Source organism: Pungitius pungitius, chromosome 1 (genome assembly GCF_949316345.1).
Source record: "Pungitius pungitius chromosome 1, fPunPun2.1, whole genome shotgun sequence".
Taxonomy (NCBI): Eukaryota; Metazoa; Chordata; class Actinopteri; order Perciformes; family Gasterosteidae; genus Pungitius; species Pungitius pungitius.
In genome coordinates, this window is record NC_084900.1 from 14,989,897 (window position 1) to 15,012,886 (window position 22,990).

Consider the following 22,990-nt stretch of genomic DNA (forward strand, 5'->3'; position numbering starts at 1 on the left):
AGATTATTGATAGAATTCAAAAACATTCACTGGATGTGTTCTTTTACTTGCATTGCATAATAAACATTTTCTTTTTTTCAACACTGAAAGCAACACTAAAAGCACAGCAAAACTAGCAGCTCGCACGAAAGCGACCTCCACTGGTGGAATCCTGTAATGTAGATAGTCTGAAGTAGCAGTGACTCTCCAATCAATAAAGATTAAATAACATAGAACCTTAGGTAGTGTCTTTCATGTGTTTATTGAAAAAAGAAAAAAGATAAATGATCTAACTTAGGTCTGATGAAGAATTCAAACCACCATACTTGAACAAAAATAATAAACTTTATTGTGTTTATTGAAATGGGTGTTTTATTTTATTGTCACAACTTAATCGTTATCTATGGCTTTAATCTAATATAACGAATGTGTCGCCCTGTATTAGGTTTGTAAGTAGGGGAGCCTCGATGTCGGCATTAAGAACGACCCCCCGCGCCTCCCATCGCTTCCGTGTTTACTGTTGCTATGGAAACGACAAAGTTAACTTTCATCCCGGGACTCCGTTCGCGGGATACATGAGTACGGATTAAAATAAGCGCCGGCCGGTCACCCCACGAAGGGCGATATAGAATGAACGAGCAGGTGAACAGGTAGCTGGCCTGTTGTTATTCTCTCAACTGTAACGAAAACCTTTAAAAATGTGAATACAAATGCAACATTTGCTATCGTTAGCTTGGCCAGTGCCAAATGCAGCATTATGACTAACGGTCGGTTAGCCTAGCAATGAATTAGCCTCACGTTATTTCATGGTTTTTTTTCTTCTCAGCGGCGCGTTGCCACAGAGGGCGACCATGTCGAAGTTTCCCGTCCTGCCCCCCATTATGGGCAGCCGGAGCCGGCGTGAGGAGGCACAGCCCCCCGCAGCGCAGGAGGACACCGTAACGGTCCCAAAGACAGCGCTGAGGCGCAAGAGGAGCAGAGTGCTGCGGGAGCGCCTCCGCATGATAGTGTGTGTATATACTCCATGACTGTTAGAGAATGACTCCCTGTCATTTAGTCCGTTCATTATTCAGTAGGGCCCTGGGGGTCCCTGCGGGGTGACAGCTCGCTGACTGGGTTATTGCAGGGTGTCACGGGCGATGGAGGCCCGCAGACAGAGCAGAGAGAGGGGAGCAGGACGCAGCCGCTCACCACAACCGCAGTTTCCACCTTCTGTATGTGTGACAACTTTCTACCTGCGCACACTTTTTAAATATTGATGCGTGTACAAACATTTCACAGTATAACGTGGCATGTTTGTATCAACACCTTTACAGATGCTTAGCGAGGAGCGGAAGCGTGAGGTAAGATCTTCTTTCGTGTTGCATGTGACGTGTGAAGAGACTGGCGTTAAGTTAAAAATATATATATATAGTATATGTCAGGCTTCTCTTTTTCTTATCTTTTTTCAGATGAACTACACGGTGCTGAAGCGCTTCGTAGAGAGCCGCCCGTTCCCCCCAATCCAGCAGGGCTGGTTGGACTCCATCGTGGCCTCTTCCAAGCTGAAAGGGGCCCCTGAGATGAACAAGCTGCAGCAGGAGCTCTGCAAGGAAGTCAGCGACAACTTCCACAATGTGATCGTCAAGCACACAGGTATTGGTAGTTAGGGTCAGGGTGCATCGGAACTGCAGGTGACCCGTGTCTCATTCTGTTTCCTTCATTTAGTGAACACAGTGCTAAAGGATCCATATGCACAAGGTCCCGTCTCAGACGAACAGACGGATGCCCAAACAAAGTGAGGGATTTATCCAAGATTAACAACTAGTAGTTGTTCTTTTTTATGCCCCCTTTTTATTCTACACTTCCAATCTCTCGCAGAGTTATTGAATTCTCCCAATCGTGGCACAAGAGCTTCATCAGAAACCGCAAAACAATAAAAAACAATTTGCACGTCCTTCATCCGGTCATGCAAGCCGTCCTGGATATCGGCTACATGAAGTTTTCTCCGCTGGTCCTGGTGGATCTTTCGGGATGCCGGTAAGGAAAGACACACCGCGGAACAATCATGGCGCTGCTCAAGTTTACTTTTTGATTTAACTTGGGCTTCAGTGCTTCCGGACCTGTGGATTGTAAGAGCCTACAGGTCCGAATGTCTGTGGAGTGTAAGAAGACAGAAGATCGTATCATGAATACCTGGTTTCCCAAAGTCATCCACCTACTAGAAACCCTGACTGAAGTCAAAGAGGAGAAACTGGAGTCCTTCTTTGACTGTGCGTCCACCCTCATCTCCATTCAGGTGAGATGATGCTGATGATGAGTCAGAATGAACCATTCAAAGGAATTTCACTTACGGTTGTTTTGATCATTCCTAAATCAAAACCAGTTCTTGAATATATGAATTATGATAACGTTTTTTTTATCTTTGTTTTATACCTTTTTTTGGCAAGAGAATTACATTGAAAAACACCAAGAGATGTACAGTATACGTGTATTTATGTGTGTGTATACATGTACATTATATGTGTGTATATAAAAAAAATCAAAAAATAATATATATATAATATATATATAATATATATATATATATATGAGGCTAGGTGTAAGGAGGCGCCGGACACGGAGGGATCCATTCGCAGTTCTTTATTGGGGTATCAGACAGGCAGGGTCAAAGACAGCAGACAGGGCAATGTAGGACAGACAAGATCGTGGTCAGTGGGCAGGCAGGGGTCGGGGCAGGCAGAGAGAATCACAGTCCGATAAACAATCCGAGTGGTCGTGGGCAAGGGGCGGTCAGCAATGGAGTACGGTCCGTGGTCAATAAACAGGGATCAAGACAAGGGGAAAACGCTCAGAAATGACAGCCGGGGCAGAATCAAGACTTCGCAGTGAGTGCGTGGGTGTTCGTGGCTCTTGTGTGTGTGTGTAGATGAGGTGCAGGTGTGTGTGTGTAGATGAGGTGCAGGTGTGTGTGTAATCAGTGGTGTTGCGCAATCAGTCCCTGGCGTGAAGCATGATGGGAGATGGAGTTCAAAACCAGTTAGTACTCGGGAGAAGGGTCCCTCCGGTGGCGAGAGGAAGGCGGTACAGGGACCTCCTTCGTAACACTAGGTATATATATATATATGTCCTTTATTTATAGAGATATAGCCTCATTCAATTCTATCCTATAATAAGATTCAATCCTAGTAAGATGTGCGCGCACACACACACACACACACACACACACACACACACACACACACTGTTCACGTGTTCTACTCTGTTTGCTTTTGACTTTTGTAGGTTATTTTATAGATATTGGATCATCTTTTTTTCATTTGTCAGTCTTTTTGTACAACCAGCCATGTGAAAATCTAGCCATGACAGATCATCTATTTGGGCCCCTGCAGTGCTTTTTGTCGATGTGTTGATGGTTGCTAAGTCAGACTCATTCTTTCTTCTTCACCTCCCAGTTGAAATCCTTGCTTCAGACGAGTGTGGAGGAGTTTGTCAATGTGTTCGATCCCAGCAATCGGCACCTTTTGCCCATCTTTCGTATGGTCTTGACGCTGGATGATAAAAAGATGGAAATTTATCCCACCTTGGAAGATCTGGAAGCTGCTGTTTTTGAGATTCTGAATGCCATCACAAACACACTGCAGGTGAGGTTATGTTGAAAGCCATTCAAAGGGAAATAAACACTTTTTAACGATTTAAAGTATTGTTATGGATGACATCGACCCACAGAAGGTACACACGATGCAGTCATGGATGGCACGAGGCGAGTCTTCGTTTGTGAATGCAAAGCTGGCTGACCACATCATTGCTCGGGCTCGGGCCATCTTGAAGACAGCTGTGGGCGAGAACCTGGAGGAACCTGACAAGCACCTGCAGAACTATGGTGATATTTACTGTCCAATAAGTCCTGTTCAACATCCCGTGGATTTTACTTCAGTTTATTGCTGACTTTGCTCTTTGCTTTGTTTTGCAGTTGACCAGTATGACTGGCTTGTCAATGGAACTGCGCATGCCAGAGTGGAGAAGTTCTTGGAAGAGGAGCACTCTTTTGAAGAGTACACCAAGGTAACAAGTCATAGTTTCATTAATGCCGCATGCATTTTAGAACGTTTCTTGTTATGAGTTATGAGACTTGTTATGATCTGATGACTTTCACTCTCACTGCGTCTTTACAGGAAGTGGAGGAGTTTTGTGTGGTGTCGAAGGAGATTACAAGCCTTCCAGCCAGAGCCCACTTCTTGATGGTCCATCTGGACTGTGAAGAGCTGAATCAGGGGCTGGCCAACAGAGCAAATAATTATGCAGAAATACTTCTGAAGAGAGTGATCACCAGCCACCGGGAGCTGAGCCTACAGTGAGACACTTCTTGTAACCTTTCTCTGAAGGAGCAGTTTGCAGCATTTATGAAAATCTATCGGCATAAATAGAAGCTCAAGTGCATGATCACCTGAAAATAAGAATTGTTGTGTTCACGGAGCAGGCCGTCATGTTTCTATAGTAGATCAGATTTGATTATCCAAACACTGCATTCTCCTTTTTAATGTTTTTGCATTGGCTATCGTAGTTCACCGTTATATGTTACCAAATCTCACCACAAGGTAACAAAACTGTCTGTGTGTAAGATCCTGTTTCTTGTCACAATTCTTCTTGTGTCTATTCGAAGGATCTGCTCTGAATTTGAAGCCATCAGAGAAAATGTTCTGAAAGTACCAGAAAGTACAGAAGAAATGACCCAGATCATTGATCACATTCATTTCACTAAGACAAAGGGTATCGCAGAAATTGAACAGAAAATGCAGGTGAATAACTTGAATCTCACACACGCATTTTGAGTTGAGTTATTTTATATATATATATTCTAACAGCAGTTTACCACATTGCATTGTGACAGGAAGCCCTCTGTAGACTAATCTACATCCTGGAGGTGCACGCCGTCGAGCCCGAGGATCAGGAGCTTGATACGACCCTTTTTCTCTGGCCGAAGAAAATCCGTCGTGCCTTTGAACTCAGCGATGAGGTAACGACCTCGGGTCTGCAGATGACAGCATATCATGGTTTCTTTTTAAGATGACCCCATTCTGGATCTCTTTGCCATTTTCTAGGTGATGCAGGAGGCCAAGCGTACAGGAGAGCAGGAGCTGCGCGCTAGAAGAGAAAGATTGATGGTACAGCTTGAAAAGCTGGGGCGCAGGATAGGGGAGTTCCCACATTGCTCTGAGCTGGACATGATGCAGCAGGTACACACATCGGCAGCATACCGTCAAAGAACTAGTTTGGGAAAACCCAGAGCGTAACACAAACACAAATTATATAGAATTTTTATACAGTGTTTCTTGTAGCTGTGCGATGGAAAATAATATTCTCGTCATGACTTTTTGGGCAGTATGTAACAGATATCAGAACGGTCCAGAGACTCCTTCAGGAGGCTGACGAGGAGATCGTCTTCATTAACAAAGAGGAGGCCTTTTACCAATGGGACCAGACATGTTACCCAGAAGTGGAGGTCATCAAAGAAAGTATCGGACCGTATCAGAAGCTGTTTGCACTTGTGACCACGTGGCAGCGCACACAAAGCAGGTGTGATATCAGCTCGAAGATCTGACGCGTTCCCACCAAAAACATTTCCCTGTATTAACTTTTTCATCTTCTTTGTGAAAAGATGGATGGACGGTTCCTTCCAGGACCTGAATGGCGAGAGCATGGAGGTAAAAGTGGACGAGTTCTTTCGGGAGGTCTTCAAGATGCACAAGCTTTTCCAACAGAAGCAGAATAAGGCCGAGCAGGAGATGGAGAAGATCGCTGGGAAGACGAAGCAAGCACCTTTTCAGGATGATCCAATGAAGCAGGAGGGCCCCACAGTACTTTTGTGCTCCACCGTGATGGACCAGATCAACAAGTTCAAGGTATCGCATGTGTCTGTCCCCTCCGAGGGGCTCATCACAGGTCTGGCAGTAAGTCTTTGTCCTTGATGTTAAACCCTGAATGTGTTTGCATCGGCAGGTGCATATCCCCTTAGTGTCCATCCTGTGCAATCCGGGCATCAGAGGTCGCCACTGGGATCAGATGTCAGAGATAGTGGGGTATGACCTGACTCCCGACTCTGGTTCCACACTAAACAAAGTTCTCAAACAAAACCTGACCCCGTACCTGGAAGAGTTTGAGTCCATCAGCGCAACTGCCAGCAAAGTAAGTGCTTTGAAACGGGTGTTTGCTTTTTGCAGCATTTGATAAAAGCTTATTAAAGAGTCAATGTACTGAATGCTGTGTCTCTACAGGAGTTTTCCCTGGAGAAGGCTATGCAAACCATGGTGCATATCTGGGATGGTATTTCTTTCAACCATCAACCTCACAGGGAGACCGGAGTGTCCATCCTCAATGCCTTGGACGAGATCCAGCAAATGCTCGATGACCAGATCGTAAAGACTCAGACTATGAGGGGCTCACCGTTCAGCAAACCTTTTGAAAAGGAGATCAAAGTGAGTCCGACCACCCAATGGTTGTGATTCTCAGTTTGCAGTTTGGGAGTTTTGCTACTTTTCATCTGTTTGTTTGGTGACCTCAGATGTGGGAGGAGCGTCTGCTTCGTATCCAGGAGACCATAGATGAATGGCTGAAGGTGCAGGCCCAGTGGCTTTACCTGGAGCCCATATTCTCCTCCCAGGACATCATGCAGCAGATTCCTGAAGAAGGACGACTTTTCCAAACTGTTGACAAGAACTGGAAAGAGGTCATGAGGCACTGCGTTAAGAACCCAAAGGTAGTCGTCAACAAAAGGTTTTCAGTGGTTTTCAGTGGACACATTAGAAGTTGGTGAAAGGTGATGATTTTTAATTCTAGATTCTGCCAGCAACCTCTCTGAGTGGTTTGCTGGAGAAACTGCAGAATTGTAACAACCTTCTGGACAGCATCATGAAAGGACTGAATGCCTATTTGGAGAAGAAGCGTCTCTTCTTTCCAAGGTAGATGAAAACATATTGTCAGGTTTCTTTTGTCTATTTTGTTGTCATTGTTACAGATTTTTGTTTAAACTCATGATGCCCCTGCCAGGTTCTTCTTCTTGTCCAACGATGAAATGCTGGAGATACTGTCTGAGACCAAAGACCCCTTACTAGTGCAACCCCATCTGAAGAAGTGCTTTGAGGGTATTTCCAAACTGGACTTCTTACCCAATCTGGACATCCAGGCAAGGCTGTTGCACATTTTGTGACTGTAACACGAAACCATGGTTGCTGGACCTTAAGTGAGCTGTGTACCCTACTCATGCCCAGGCCATGCATAGCAGCGAGGGTGAGCGGGTTCAGCTCATCCAGCAAATCTCCACCTCCGAAGCCAAAGGCGCTGTGGAGAAGTGGCTGGTGCAGGTGGAGGACGTGATGATTCGCAGTGTCAGGGATGTAGTAGCCCGATCCAGGGTGGTGAGATCACCGTTCCAAAACCGCAAATAACACATACTGATGACTTGTTTACTCTATTGCCGTCATGTTGTGCATGGATCGCATGATGTGTGAACTTAGTTCAATGGTTGTGCTTGCAGGCCTATGCTGAGACTGCGCGGAGCCAGTGGGTCAGGGAGTGGCCAGGGCAGGTGGTGCTCTGCACCTCCCAGATCTTCTGGACCTTGGAGGTTCATGAAGCCATCAGAGCAGGACCTGATGTAGGGCTTTACACCTTTCTCTCTGAAGATGTTACTTGTTTTGTTGGATTTGAGAGACCGGTTATTTGATGGAAGTAGTGTTAACTGTTTTTACGAATATGAGGAAATTAAGGTGATAATTTAAAAACAAATTAAAATTGATTGAATCTAATCTATTAATAGAGCTGCTTTCATTTTTTTTATCAAACAGTGTCTCACTCCTCACCAACTGAAATCCTTCTTTGTCTGAGCATCACACCGTAGCTGAGCCGTAGTTATTGGGGTTTTCTTCTCTGTAGGGTTTAAAGAACTACTCCGAACAACTCAAGAATCAGCTGAGTGACATAGTGGGGCTGGTGAGAGGGAAACTGCCTCAACAAACGCGCATCACGCTGGGAGCGCTGGTCACCATCGACGTCCACGCCAGGGATGTGGTCTCGGAGCTGATTGAGAAAGGTACCTCGCGGCACCAAAAGCCGAGTCGAAAGTAACAGAGCTCCGCCTTAGTTTACAAATGTAAATGTCTCCTTTTTTTATCAGGTGTGTCAAATGAAACCGACTTCCAGTGGCTAGCCCAGCTACGCTACTACTGGAGCAACGACGACGTTCGCGTCCGCATCATCAACTGTGATGTTAAGTACGCCTACGAGTACCTGGGCAACTCGCCGCGTCTCGTCATCACCCCCCTGACGGACAGATGCTACAGAACCCTGGTGGGATACCTCACAGGCTCCTCAAACAGGATCGCTCCGTTATTGGAACGACGCCGAGTGATCAGGTATTACCACATTCAATTCATAGGCTTCCCCTCTGTCTCAGATTGGGGCTTTCTACCTGAATTTGGGTGGTGCGCCTGAGGGTCCGGCTGGAACGGGAAAGACGGAAACCACCAAGGATCTAGCCAAAGCTCTCGCTGTGCAGTGCGTGGTCTTCAACTGTTCTGACGGACTGGACTACCTCGCCATGGGCAAAGTAACCACGGCAGGAATGTTTTTGATTCTATCTCACGCACAAACGTCACTTTCCAACCAATGGTTTTGGTCTCCTAGTTCTTCAAAGGCCTGGCCTCATCCGGTGCGTGGGCCTGCTTTGACGAGTTCAACCGCATTGAGCTGGAGGTGCTGTCCGTAGTGGCCCAGCAGGTTCTCTGCATCCAGAGGGCCGTTGAGCTGAAGTTGGAGTACTTTGACTTCGAAGGGACCATGCTCAAACTCAATCCCAACTGCTTTGTGTCCATCACGATGAACCCTGGCTACGCAGGACGCTCGGAGCTTCCAGACAACCTCAAGGTCTCTGATGGGACCTACTGCTTTCACCTCCCCTTCATTTCATGTAATTAAATAGAAAGAAGTGTGGGACTGCCCAACATTGACCGCTACCCACTTCTTGCTCCATCTCTCTGGTGCAGGTGTTGTTCCGAACAGTGGCCATGATGGTCCCGAACTACGCGCTGATAGCAGAGATCTCTCTGTATTCATATGGCTTCCTCAACGCCAAACCGCTGTCGGTCAAGATTGTGATGACCTACAGGCTCTGCTCCGAGCAGCTCTCCTCACAGTTCCATTACGATTACGGCATGAGGGCCGTCAAAGCTGTGCTCGTGGCTGCAGGGAACCTCAAGCTCAAGTATCCCAACGAGAATGAGGACATACTGGTAATTGTGCTGAAATGAATGTTTTTAATGTTAAATAACAAATAGTCTGCACAGTATTTCCAAAGTATACACAAGTTTCCCTATTTTAACCTTCTCATTTTGTAATATCCAGCTCCTGAGGTCCATAAAGGATGTCAATGAGCCCAAGTTTCTCTCTCACGATATTCCGCTGTTCAACGGAATCACCAGCGACTTGTTCCCGGGCATCTCCCTTCCAGAGGCTGACTATCAGGTCAGAAATAATGACTCTGGTTCTTATTCTTTTGTCTCAGCATTTATTAATATTGTCATGTAAATTGTCCTGCAGCTGTTTCTGGAAGCTGCTAAAGAGTGCTGTAAAATGCACAATGTACAGCCAACACAGGTCTTCTTAGAGAAGATGGTCCAGACCTACGAGATGATGATAGTCAGGCATGGGTATGTTGTACTTCTATTTCACTGTCACATGTCATATGATTCCAGTCATTCAGTTGTGCAGCATACAGCTCAGAGGTAATACTTAATATTGCATGAATTGTGTATTATTTATCGTGTCAGGTTCATGCTGGTGGGGGAGCCTTTTGCTGGTAAAACCAAAGTGCTGCATGTTCTCGCTGACACGCTGACTCTCATGAATAAGCGAGGCTACGGCGAGGAGAAGAGCGTCATCTTCAGGACAGTGAACCCAAAGTCCATCACCATGGGACAGCTCTTTGGACAGTTTGACCTTGTTTCCCACGAGGTAAACCAATGCCTCCTTCTGCATCACAGACAGATACTGTGTATTTACAACACGCTTCACCTCTTTCTTTTCACGTGATCCTTTCTCTTTTTTATTAGTGGACGAACGGGATTGTGGCCAACACGTTTCGCGAGTTCGCATCGGCTGAGACGCCGGAACGCAAGTGGGTGGTGTTTGATGGTCCCATAGATACGCTGTGGATTGAGAGCATGAACACTGTGCTGGATGACAACAAAAAGGTACGCAGCGCCGTGAATATGTGGGATAAACTGTGTTAATATGGTTTACACGCTTTCTTTGGTTCTTCCTCTTCCTCCACAGTTGTGCCTGATGAGCGGTGAGATCATTCAGATGTCCAATCAGATGAGTCTGATTTTTGAAGCAATGGATTTATCCCAGGCTTCGGTGAGTTCGAGGTCTGGAGTTTAAATGTCAGCCAATGGGAACGATGTCCCTGGCCCGATGGGTGGGACGTATCTGGATGATGTAGAAGGGTCTTGCTCTGGTCGTCTTGTTCCCACGCAGCCGGCCACAGTCAGCCGATGCGGGATGATCTACATGGAGCCGTCCCAGTTGGGCTGGGAGCCCTTGGTGATCTCCTGGATGAACAACCTCCCCGACGCTCTGCAGAGCCCCAAAAACCGCTCGCTGCTGCTGGAGCTTTTCCACTGGCTCGTTCCGCCTTCCCTCAGGGTGCTGCGTAAACACTGCAGAGTACGGGGCCCCCAGTGGAGCACGTTTATCCATATATGAAATTCTGACTTGTAGTCATGCTGAATTTTGTTGACAGGAAGTTGTTTCCACAAGCGACAGCAACACCGTGGTGTCCTTGTGCCGACTGTTTGAGATGCTGCTCACTGAACCCGTAAACAGTAGTTCCGATGATAAGAATATACGCACCTGGATCATGGTAAAAGGACTAATCATTTGGCGTTTTGGGAATTTTATTTCGCCATTAAATATTCCAAAATGTTGTGTTTTAACTTTCCATCTCAGTGAAATAATATCTTTTCATCGGTCCGCCCCTGGTTTCCTTCTTTGGTTGCAGGCGGCTTTCGCCTTCTCCCTGGTGTGGTCCACGGGGGGCAGCTGTGATGCAGACAGCAGAGAGAAGTTCAGTGAGTTCTTAAGGACGATCCTGTCCGGACAGACGGACAAACACCCTGTCCCCGCCATTGTGGGGAAGTGGGAGTGTCCCCTGGACGACAGAAGTCTGGTGTATGACTTCTTCTATGAGGTATGACGCTCAAGAGGATTTGTTATTGTTTTTTGAATCAGTAAATCAAACCGCCATCTCTTGAATAGTTCAAAGGAAAAGGCCGCTGGGTTCACTGGACTGACGCCATCAAGAACGTCAACCTGGGGGACAAAAACACCAAAGTGCAGGAGATCATTGTTCCCACGATAGACACCGTCCGCTACTCCTACCTCATGGACCTGTGCATCGCTTATGGAGTGTGAGTATTCTCGTGGCTCACAGTGGCACCGACACACACACATTCTTTAAAGTGCGTTATCGCCTTGAATTACTGTTAACAGTAGGGTTTCTCATTTATTTGAACAAATGAACTATCTGACTAAATAAATTATTCAAAAATTCTTTCCACTGCTTCTCTTCTCCCCGCAGGCCTCTCCTGTTTGTCGGTCCGACCGGCACCGGGAAGTCGGTGTACGTGAAGGAGAAACTGATGAACAATCTGGACAAAGACAGCTATCTACCCTTCTTCGTCAACTTTTCAGCTCGCACAAGCTCCAACCAAACTCAGGTCAGCATTTAGGTTTAAATAGGATCAGACTGCAACATTCAAGCCATTTAAATAAATGTGCTGAATCTGTGTTTTATTGCAACTTCCAGAACATCATCATGTCCAGGTTGGACAAGAGAAGGAAGGGCGTGTTCGGGCCCCCCGTGGGAAAGAAGTGTGTCATCTTTGTAGACGACATGAACATGCCTGCTCTGGAACAGTTTGGTGCGCAGCCTCCCGTGGAGCTTCTTCGGCAGTATATTGACCACGGAAACTGGTATGAGGCGTCCATTATTAGATTGTACGTTATTAAAATATGAGGATGACAACAAAGGAAGTGAACTGTTATTCCCCCGGCAGGTATGACCTGAAGGACACCTCCAAGGTCTCTCTGGTTGACCTCCAGTTCATCTCAGCTATGGGCCCCCCCGGCGGGGGGAGGAATGCTGTGACGCCCCGCTTTCTGCGCCACTTCAACATTGTTAGCATCAACGCCTTCAGTGACGACACTATGGTTCGCATTTTCTCCAGCGTGGTGGCCTTCTACGTCAAAAACAATGAATTCCCGCCGGAATATTTCACCGTCGGAAACCAAATAGTGACGGCTACAATGGAGGCAAGTTGCCGGAAAAACACACGAAAACTGTTTTTCTTTAATGGCCAAACACTCTCCTTAGGCGGCTCTTGTCTTTTCCAATGCAATAGCATTTAATAGCATGGCTAATAAAGTTTGTGTGCGTTTTAATCACCAAAGGTGTATAAGAAAGCCGTGGAGAACCTGCTTCCAACACCAGCCAAGTCCCACTACACCTTCAACCTGCGGGACTTCTCCCGCGTGATCCAAGGCTGCCTGCTGCTGAAGAGGGATTCACTGGAGAACAAGCGCACCATGGTACGCCTGTTTGTCCACGAGGTCTTCCGCGTCTTCTACGACCGCCTGGTGGACGACACAGATCGCGCGTGGCTCTACAAGCTGATGGACGGCATCCTGAAGAATCACTTCAAAGAGTCCTTCAACCAGGTGTTTGATCACCTGAAGCAAAGCAGCCGAGTAAGAAGAGTTCAGTTACATTTGCTGTTGTGTCATGTGCTTTATGTCAGGAAACGGAACAAAGAAGAGGATCTGCATTCTGTCTGTTAATACCATAGAAGTGATTGTAGTCACCGTTTGTTTCTACAATTTTGAAGCCTTTTTGACCGTCGCCATCTTGTTTTTTTTCAACCAGAAGTGACACAAGAGGGAGGAGCTAAAAAAAGGATATGCCAAAGTTTTGATGCAACTAAAATGTTACGATTAATGTTCATTGCACTGGGAAAGGGCGAAAGTTGAAAGGAGTAAACCCGGTAGAGACCTGTCAATCAGCGTGAAGCCCCGCCCTAAAACATCCTCTGCTTTATGTTCTGTTTGACTCTAAATGGACCATAATTCACTAAATGAGCATAATGCTCTATTGAAAAAGACTTTAAACTAGAGATTAAGACCATAAACTCATGTTTACAATATTTCCTGAGGTCATGAGTCATTTTCTCAAAGACTTCTATAGGACCAGAGGAGTCGCTTTTAAATACACATGAAACGAATACTAAAACCTTTATATTATTTTCTCTTCCTTTCTCAGCTGGTTGAAGAAGACATGCGGAATCTTCTGTTTGGTGACTACATGAACCCCGACCTGGAGGATGATGAGCGCTTGTACGCCGAGGTGCCCTCAATGGAAAGTTTTTCCCAAGTGGTGGAGTCGTGTCTCCGTGAATACAACCAGATGCACAAGAATCGCATGAACCTCGTCATCTTTCGGTAAACATCTTTGGTACCATAGAGTCAATATCCACCTGCTACATACGGAAGGGCCGGGTTTTTAGAACGAGCATGCGATCAAATGACTTGACTTAACTAATTAGGTTAATGAAACTATGTTTTTTCAACTTTGTCTTTGCTTGTAAACTAAAGAAATGTCTGCATTATGTAGCTACGTCCTGGAGCACCTGTCCCGTATCAGCCGTGTGTTGAAGCAGCCGGGGGGCAATGCCCTGCTGGTGGGCGTGGGAGGCAGCGGACGCCAGTCCATCACCCGCCTGGCCACGTCCATGGCCCACATGGCCTTGTTCCAGCCTGAGATCTCTAAGAGCTACGGCACCACGGAGTGGAGAGACGACCTCAAGGTCAGCCTGCATGAATCACTTTTTTGGCCATTTTTGCCATTCTGATCTCTGCTTCTGATTTCCTTTTTGCATTTTCAAACATTTAAAGATTTAACAACACCCTGACTCAGTGCTTTTAAATGATACTTTAGATGCTGCTGAAAAATGCCGGGGTGAAAGGTCAGAAGACGGTGTTCTTGCTGACTGATTCTCAGATCAAAGACGAGGCCTTTCTGGAAGACGTGGACAGCGTCCTGAACACCGGGGAGGTGCCCAACCTGTTCGCCATAGACGAGAAGCAGGAGATCATGGAGGCAGGTCGCCTCGAACGGTTGTCGGTGACCACCTGGTTCAAAGGCCTCACTCGTTTATGTTCAACGTGCTTCGTCTCTCTCTCTCTCTCTCTCTCTCTCTCTCCTGCAGTCGGTGCGTCCCGTTGCCCAAGCTGGCAATAAGAATCTAGAGTTGAGTCCTTTGACTCTTTTCGCCTTCTTCGTGGCGCGCTGTCGAGAGAACCTTCACATCGTCGTGGCGTTCAGTCCGATTGGAAAGGCCTTTCGAAACCGCCTGCGCCAATTTCCGTCTCTGGTCAACTGCTGCACCATCGACTGGTTCCAGGTGCTTCACGGGCCTTGGGAATGCATGATGTCTTTTAGTGTGTTTGTCTACCTGAGAACCTCCGGAGGAGTATAACTCCAAACCGCCGGGTTTGATGCTATTTATGTTTAATATCGTAAATCATTTAATAAAATAATGGCCCACGTATGCTTGAATGATGCACAGAAAACAACTCCAAGTCACGGAGATGTTGATTTGAACCGGACCCATATCTTCACAATTACCCCAGCAGAGTGCTGTTCCAAGCAGTGTCAGCTGTCTGTCTTTGTCCCTGTCCTCACTGTCCTCTCTTCCCTCTGCCCCGGGTAGGCGTGGCCAGAGGAGGCCCTCGAGCGAGTGGCGAACTCCTTCCTCGGCCCGCTGGAGATGAGTGGAAATGAGAGGCGTGAGGTCATACCCATCTGCAAAACGTTCCACACATCTGCAACGCAGCTCTCTCAGAGGTGAAAGACACGGTTATTTATAACTTCTCTCCGGAGGTAAATCACGAGTCCTTGATTACGTGGTTGATCTCATCGCAGATTCCTCTCTGAGCTGGGTCGCCATAACTACGTGACTCCCACATCCTACCTGGAGCTGATTGCTGCCTTCCGTCTGCTACTCACTCAGAAGAGAGAAACTGTCATGAAAGCAAAGCAGAGGTATACCAACGGTCTGGATCAACTGGCCTTCGCCGAATCGCAGGTACGTGCAGCACTTTTCACACCAGAAATCCAAAATGTTCAGCATTTCTGTATTTGAGTCATTATAACTATAATATTCCCTGCAGGTCAGCGAGATGAAGAAGGAACTTGTGGACCTGCAGCCCAAACTGGAGCAGGCAAAGATAGACAACCACAAAATGATGAAGGTGAATACTTGTGTATTCACAAACCAACATCAATCACAACAGAAAAGCAAATCTGTGCATATTTGAGTATCCTGACCATTTTTACTGCCATTTATGCCTCAGTTTTCTGTAATCTTAGAGGCAAAGCACACATTTAGAAGAAATCAATGATTGCTAAATTTCAGCTTTGATTTTTGCATTTTGTAGTCGTACATTTTACGCTGGGGCCGAATAAATGCACTACGGTTTGTTTCTTTTCCTGCCCGTTAAAACAAACATAATTTTACACGTCAGTTCCAATCATCAGAACAATATGAAGCTTAAAGTGATATGGCAGATATGGATTTTAATTGTTTGATGCGTTGACCTCCAGGTGATAGAAGTGGAGTCCGTAGAGGTGGAAGCCAAAAGCAAAGTTGTGCGCGTTGACGAGGAGGCGGCCACCATAAAGGCCAACGAGGCGCAGGCTCTGAAGAACGAGTGCGAGAGCGACTTGGCCGAGGCCATCCCCGCCCTGGAGGCCGCTCTCTCGGCCCTGGACACCTTGAAGGTGAGCGGGCCTTCTGCCCCCCCGGACCGACCCGCGTTGGGACCCCTTGATTAAGTTGAGCCGCCTGTTTCGCTTTCAGCCCGCCGACGTCACCATCGTGAAGTCGATGAAGAACCCTCCTTCGGGAGTGAAGCTGGTGATGTCCGCTGTGTGCGTGATGAAGGAGATAAAGCCGGATAAGATCGTAGACCCGGCTGGGACGGGAAAAAAGGTTAGAAATAGAAAGATATATTCAAGAACATTTTGACGTTTCTTTGTAATACCGCAAAGTGTTTCCTTTACTTTGTTTTTAGGTCTTTGACTACTGGGGTCCAAGCAAGAAGCTCGTGGGGGACATGAACTTTTTACGAGACCTTAGAGAATATGACAAGGACAACATTCCTGTAAGTGTCCCGAAAATAATTGTATTATTTAAAACATAATAACCACTTGTTTTTTGTTCTGACCAACACTTCTATTTTTCCTTTTTTTAGTTACCTGTAATGCAAAAAATCCGTAGTGAGTACATGACGAATCCGGACTTTAACCCCAGTATTGTGGCCAAAGCCTCCTCTGCAGCAGAGGGCCTGTGCAAGTGGATCAAAGCAATGGAGGTGTACGACAGGGTGGCGAAGGTGCAGTGTTTCTGATTCTGCATCCACACGTCCTGGAGATACTGGACACGCACGTTTCCTCCAATTCACCCTCTGGCGCTGTCTGTGTTTAAGGTCGTGGCCCCGAAGAAGGCCAGCCTGGCCGAGGCGCAGGAGTCCCTGGCCGCTACCATGGTCCTGCTGGACCAGAAGCGATCTGAGCTAAAGGAGGTGGAGGACCGCCTGGCCGCACTTCAGAAAACCTTCGAGGAGAAGACCGAGGAGAAGGCCCAGCTGGAGATCCAGGTGGATCTGTGTGCCAGGAAGTTGGAGAGGGCCGAGAAGCTGATTGGTGGCCTCGGCGGAGAGAAGACGAGGTCGGGACGACGCACACAAACTGTCATTGTTTATATTGGTTATATATATAGTATATGCCACTAAGTGAAGGAACCTGTCGGCAGATGGTCCAAGGCAGCCGATGACCTGCAGAACACATACGACAACCTGACCGGAGATGTCCTCATCTCCGCCGGGGTCATCGCCTACCTGGGGGCCTTCACCGCCGGCTTCAGACTGGACTGCACCCGGTCATGGAGCAAACTGTGCCAAGTACAAGTCCTCGGGTTCTCTATTCATCCGTTTTCAAGTCACGATCTTTGAGCTGAGGCTTATTTTTCTTTCTTTCTCCCGATGTTGATGTCTGCAGTCTAAGAACATTCCATCGGCAGACGAATTCTCCCTCAGTAAGACTCTGGGGGACCCCATCGAGATCAGGGCCTGGAACATCGCAGGCCTCCCTAGTGACTCCTTCTCCATTGACAATGGTGTCATTGTCAGGAATTCACGGAGATGGTGAGTCTGAGCTGCTCAAGTTTTTGGTGACTGTGTTAAATGTGCGAAACATTAAAATCTTCAAAAACACATGCTTCTTTTAAACATGGTTCCCACATGAAACTGCTCACAACTAGTTGGGAGTGGAGAGACATTGCTGCTGATTTTGTAGTCTTTTCAATGCTTGTGGTCTTGCAGGCCCCTGATGATTGACCCCCAGGGCCAGGCCAACAAGTGGGTGAAGAATTCAGAGAAAGACAACAACCTGAGCGTAATCAAGCTAACGGACGGAGACTACATGAGAACTCTGGAGAACTGCATTCAGTTTGGAACCCCGCTGCTGCTGGAAAACGTCGGCGAGGAGCTGGACCCCTCACTGGAGCCGCTGCTGGTCAAACAGACCTTCAAACAAGGTGCTGTGAACCAGAGAGGACCGTCAAAGTGGCGGTTGATATTTGAATGTGAGGCTAAAACTGAAACAATTCTAGCCTTAGGGAACATTTTGTCTCACGCAGGCGGGGTGGACTGCATCAGGCTCGGGGAGAGCGTGATCGAGTACTCCCGCGATTTCCGCTTCTACATCACCACCAAGCTGAGGAGCCCTCACTACCTGCCGGAGCTGGCCACCAAGGTGTCCCTGCTCAACTTCATGATCACCCCGGAGGGCTTACAGGACCAGCTGCTGGGGATCGTAGTTGCCAAGGAGAGGTAGCGCTCGTAAAACACTCACGCCAACGTGACACTTTAATCCCGCGCATCACTTCTTCATGAAGGGCTTCTGCTTCGTCTCCTCTGAAGGCCGGAGCTGGAGGAGGAGAGGAATGCTCTGATCCTGCAGTCGGCTGCCAACAAGAGGCAGCTGAAGGAAATCGAGGACAAGATCCTGGAGACACTGCAGGGCTCCGGGGGAAATATCCTGGAGGACGAGAGCGCCATCCAGATTCTTGACTCGGCAAAGATCATGTCCAATGAGATCAGCAAGAAGCAGCAGGTGTGCACAGACGACCCGGGTTTGTGAACGCGATGAGGACAGCGAGCGGTAATCTCACGTCCTTCTGTTGCGCTTGTATCCCAGATTGCAGAGAAGACAGAGATCCAGATAGCAGAGTCCAGAGAGGGTTACAGAGCCATTGCTAAGCACTCCTCCATCTTGTTCTTCAGCATTGCTGATCTGACCAACATAGACCCCATGTACCAGTACTCTCTCAGCTGGTTTGTCAACCTCTACGTTAACTCCATACAAGACAGGTGAGTGATGCACGTGAGGCGCATCCCCCGACTCTATGACTACCTGCACACACGTTGTGGATATCACACCTCACACAAAAAGTCGGAATAATGACTTGAAAGGTCAGAGGTCAAAAGGGTCAGCAAGCCTCGACTACATTTGTGCAGCGTCGTTGATGTGAACAGCGTGTGCCTCCTCGAGTCCTGGCAGTCCTTGCAGACGATATTTAACGTGGCAGATATGAAGCAGAGGAAATCATAAAAGTCAACCAATCACACATATCAGTCAACACTGGTCATGTGACGTCAGGCCATCATGGCCCCAGACTGGCAGTAGGGTGAGTCCAATGATGGGCTTTCCTTTTGATGTGAGATATATAATATTTAATAAAGTGCGATATAGAGTGTCAAAGGGGCAACAAGGTGATCGATTTGATTTGACTTTCATTTATTCTTTTACCTCTTAGTACAAGTGTGGGAATTGTGGACATTATTTTTCTCTGTGCTTCATTGTGTACATGTCTTTGACTAAAGTGAGACAAACTAGTCCAACCCTTTAGCAAGGCTTAAATCACTTCTAGGAGTTGGTCCGTTGGTCTGAAGCTCCCTGTGTTTTCTCCTTGGTTCTACAGCAACAAGTCGAAGAACCTGGAGCGGAGGCTTCGATACCTGATCGATCACTTCACCTATAACCTGTACTGTAACGTGTGTCGCTCCTTGTTTGAGAGGGACAAACTCCTCTTTTCTTTCCTCCTCTGCTGCAACCTGCTCCTGTAAGTGTTTAAACCAGAGGGCGATGATGGCAGAATGAATTACAGTACTGAATATTTGCTCTCCCTGTCTGTATCCTCTCAGTGCTAAAGAGGAGATTGTGTACTCTGACTTCCTGTTCTTCCTGACCGGAGGAGTGGGACTGCAGAACACCGTTGCTAACCCCGCCCCCGGCTGGCTTCAGGACAAGAGCTGGGACGAGACCTGCAGAGCCAGCGAGCTGTCTGGCCTAAAAGGAATAAAGTAAAAAGCATCCCTCACTTAACCCAAAAGGATTTTTTTATGACTTTAGTTCCCTGTCCTGTTGCCATGAATTCCTTTTGCCTAATAGAGTGAATCTATGTATTATTTATTCCACAGAGAGGCTTTCATCAAAAGCCCAGAAAGCTTTAAATCTATTTATGACAGCAAAGAACCATGCAACACTCCTCTGCCGGCTCCGTGGTGTGAACGGCTCAACGACCTGCAGAAGATGATCCTTGTTCGCTGTCTCAGGCCCGACAAGATCGTTCCAGCTGTCACCAAGTTTGTGACGGGCAAACTGGGGAAGAAATTTGTCCAGCCGCCTCCCTTTGACCTGAGCAAGAGCTACCTGGACTCCAACTCCAGCGTCCCCCTGGTGTTTGTGCTGTCTCCGGGCGCTGATCCCATGGCCAGTGAGTCTGTGACGGTTCCAGATGATGCTTCCTCTGAGAAGCATTATTAACTAGAAAGGTGCACTCAGCTAAAAGCACATCTCTGGCAACTGTGTTTGCGATTTCCACTTCTGTATCGTCTGATTGAATGAATACGCACCCAAAATATTATGCAGTTTTCTGCAGCAGATTGTGAAATGATCCATGTACGGACACGAAGGTGAACACTCACTCCCTCACGGACCCATAATCCTCCTGGCGTTGACTCCACAGGCTTACTGAAGTTCGCCAGTGACAAGAACATGGGCGGGACCAAGTTCCAGTCCATCTCTCTGGGACAGGGCCAGGGACCTATCGCTGCCAAAATGATATCCACCGCCATGCAGGAGGGGACCTGGGTATGTTTGCAGAATTGCCATCTGGCTGTTTCCTGGATGTCCAACTTGGAAAAAACCTGCGAGGACTTCAGTCCGGCAACGTGCCACCCGGACTTCCGCCTTTGGCTCACGAGCTACCCTTCCCCCAGGGTAAAGGTCAATGGACACGATCACCAGTCAGGGTCATATTCATTGTGATGGTAGTCGTCATGAAACATCCTTTCTCATCAGTTTCCAGTGACCATTCTGCAGAATGGGGTGAAGATGACGAACGAGCCTCCGACAGGACTCCGGCTCAACCTGCTGCAGTCTTACCTGTCAGATCCAGTTTCCGACGTAAACTTCTTCAACAGCTGCCCCGATAAGGAGCTGGTGAGAAGGAGAAGTCTCTTTGTGTGTTTGGTTGGTCTATGCGAAGGACAACCGCTGACTGTTGGGTTTCTCCTCTAGATTTGGGAGAAGCTCCTGTATGGCCTGTGCTTCTTCCATGCTCTTGTTCAGGAGAGGAAGAAGTTTGGTCCACTGGGCTGGAACATTCCGTATGGCTTCAATGAGTCTGACCTGCGCATCAGCATCAGACAGCTGCAGGTATTCAATGAGAGCTTCAGTGGCCACGTCTCTACAGGACAAAAAAATCAGAAAGTGTGATTTTTCTTCCAGCTGTTTGTGACCGAATACAACGAGGTGCCCTTCGAGGCCATAACTTACCTGACAGGTGAGTGTAACTATGGCGGCCGCGTGACGGACGACTGGGACAGGCGGCTCCTGATGACCACCTTGGCCGACTTCTACAACCAGGACATCATCGAGAAACCTCGTTTCCCCTTCTCACCTAGCGGCGAGTACTTCGCCCCGCCGAAATCCACCTACGACGACTACGTTGTATTCATCAAGGTAAAGCATGTAGTGCAAATATGTACCGACCTTCTAGTCGCACACGAATGACTGTCACCCTGTGTCGTGTTACAGGAGCTTCCGTTGAGCCAACATCCAGAGGTGTTCGGGATGCATGAAAATGTGGACATTTCTAAAGATCTGCAGCAGACAAAGCTGCTGTTCGATTCGCTGCTGCTCACCCAGGGGGGAGGGGCCAAAGGAGGAGCCAGCTCGGGCAGTGACAAGGCGCTGTTCGACATCGCGAATGACATCCTCAATGAGGCACGAGCTGATCAAACCTCGACCACACCGATCACAATCGACACGCACTCAGTTGTATGTTCTTGACTTACAAACGTGCTTTCTTCCCTTTCTTTTCCCATCCAGCTTCCGGCTAACTTCGACACGGAAGCAGCCCTGTTAAAGTTCCCAGTGCTCTACGAGGAGAGCATGAACACCGTGCTCGTCCAAGAGATGGAGCGCTACAACACGTACGGACCAGCGGCTCCGTGCCGACACGAAAGACACATCATCTCCGGTACGACCTAATACCTCTCTCTCTCTCTCTCTCTCTCTCTCTCAGGCTGTGCAGCACAATCCGTGTGAGCCTGCAGAACCTGTTGAAGGCCATCAAGGGTTTGGTGGTGATGGACGCGGAGCTGGAGGCCGTCGCGGGCGGGTTGATCGTGGGGAAGGTTCCAGACAAATGGGCCAAGTGCTCCTACCCGAGCCTCAAGCCTCTGGGCAGCTACATTACGGACTTCCTCTCAAGGCTCAGGTTTCTGCAGGTGAGAGTGACTGAGAAACGAATCACTTAGAAGAATAGTATCACATGGGGGCTTTGTTGAATTTTCATCTGTGTGCCCCGTAGGATTGGTGCGACACCAGTAAACCCAGCGTGTTCTGGCTGTCCGGCTTCTTCTTCACCCAGGCCTTCCTCACTGGAGCGATGCAGAACTACGCCAGGAAGTACCGCGTCCCCATTGACCTGCTGGGCTTTAACTTTCAGGTCCACAGATGCACATTTTGTAATCCGTCTCCAGCTTGAATATCTTCTCGTGGTCCTAGAAGCAAACTGTTGTCTGGTTCTGTTCTGGTGGTGTCATCGTGCAGGTTCTTCCCTTCGAGGCGTCGGACACGCCGCCCGAGGACGGTGTTTACGTGAACGGATTGTTTCTGGATGGAGCTCGATGGGACAAAGGAAGGTAGATGTTCACACGAGGGTTATTGTTCCTAAAATAGTCACATGATGGGATGGTGAAGTGAAGGAAGACTTAACCACTGTTGGTCTCCCTATCAGTGGCGTTCTAGCCGAGCAGCACCCCAAAGTCCTGTTTGACGTGATGCCGATCATCTGGATTAAACTCAGTAAGTCAATCATCAGATCCGTCCTTTCACCTGGAAGGGTTCTCCACCCGGACCATAGGCTGAATTCATTTCTTCTGCTTCTCTCCATGCAGCTGAGAAGAGGAGCAAGGATCGGGCTCAGCAGCTGTACGTCTGCCCTCTCTACAAGACCAGCGAGAGGAAGGGCTCCCTCTCCACCACGGGCCACTCCACTAACTTTGTCATTTCCATGGAGTTGCCCACCACCCAGCGCCCTCAGCACTGGATAAAGCGCGGCGTGGCCATGCTCTGCCAGCTGGACGACTGAAATCTGACCACAAACTGTACAAGACTCAAGCACTTTACCGTGGTGGCTTTAACACTGTGATGCCTCTTTTTTGGTTCTCTGTCCTTCCTCAAACGCAAACAAATTAAACATGACACCGTGTGTGACCCCCCGCCCCCGCCCCACAGTTTGTGCGTCAGCGTGTTTGTGAATCTTTCTGCAGGGACATTACCCACTTC

The 22,990-nt window shown here is 47.9% G+C and overlaps 1 protein-coding gene across 1 annotated transcript; it reads left to right on the forward strand.

Moving 5' to 3' along the window:
• The first annotated feature begins 498 nt into the window (after window positions 1-498).
• dnah12 (dynein, axonemal, heavy chain 12) lies at window positions 499-22,987 on the forward strand. Its single transcript, XM_062562368.1, has 74 exons — window positions 499-629; window positions 806-988; window positions 1,106-1,193; window positions 1,296-1,322; window positions 1,431-1,614; window positions 1,687-1,756; window positions 1,840-1,998; window positions 2,071-2,257; window positions 3,414-3,602; window positions 3,688-3,841; window positions 3,932-4,023; window positions 4,134-4,312; window positions 4,622-4,757; window positions 4,850-4,975; window positions 5,061-5,195; window positions 5,342-5,535; window positions 5,618-5,861; window positions 5,959-6,144; window positions 6,234-6,434; window positions 6,521-6,715; window positions 6,796-6,917; window positions 7,006-7,141; window positions 7,227-7,373; window positions 7,493-7,612; window positions 7,891-8,047; window positions 8,132-8,304; window positions 8,411-8,563; window positions 8,641-8,880; window positions 9,000-9,245; window positions 9,358-9,477; window positions 9,553-9,662; window positions 9,783-9,966; window positions 10,065-10,205; window positions 10,288-10,371; window positions 10,492-10,680; window positions 10,757-10,876; window positions 11,015-11,203; window positions 11,272-11,423; window positions 11,594-11,732; window positions 11,822-11,988; window positions 12,072-12,327; window positions 12,466-12,762; window positions 13,331-13,509; window positions 13,682-13,874; window positions 14,006-14,167; window positions 14,277-14,471; window positions 14,781-14,914; window positions 14,993-15,155; window positions 15,241-15,321; window positions 15,674-15,850; window positions 15,930-16,061; window positions 16,144-16,233; window positions 16,324-16,464; window positions 16,558-16,799; window positions 16,884-17,031; window positions 17,129-17,274; window positions 17,452-17,666; window positions 17,769-17,961; window positions 18,052-18,244; window positions 18,329-18,501; window positions 19,113-19,253; window positions 19,336-19,494; window positions 19,612-19,907; window positions 20,160-20,413; window positions 20,495-20,635; window positions 20,714-20,851; window positions 20,924-21,157; window positions 21,233-21,421; window positions 21,527-21,630; window positions 21,723-21,927; window positions 22,011-22,148; window positions 22,253-22,344; window positions 22,440-22,507; window positions 22,600-22,987. The coding sequence occupies exons 1-74, from the start codon at window positions 610-612 to the stop codon at window positions 22,791-22,793; spliced, it is 11,901 nt and encodes a 3,966-aa protein (XP_062418352.1). The 5' UTR covers window positions 499-609; the 3' UTR covers window positions 22,794-22,987.
• Window positions 22,988-22,990: the final 3 nt, after the last annotated feature.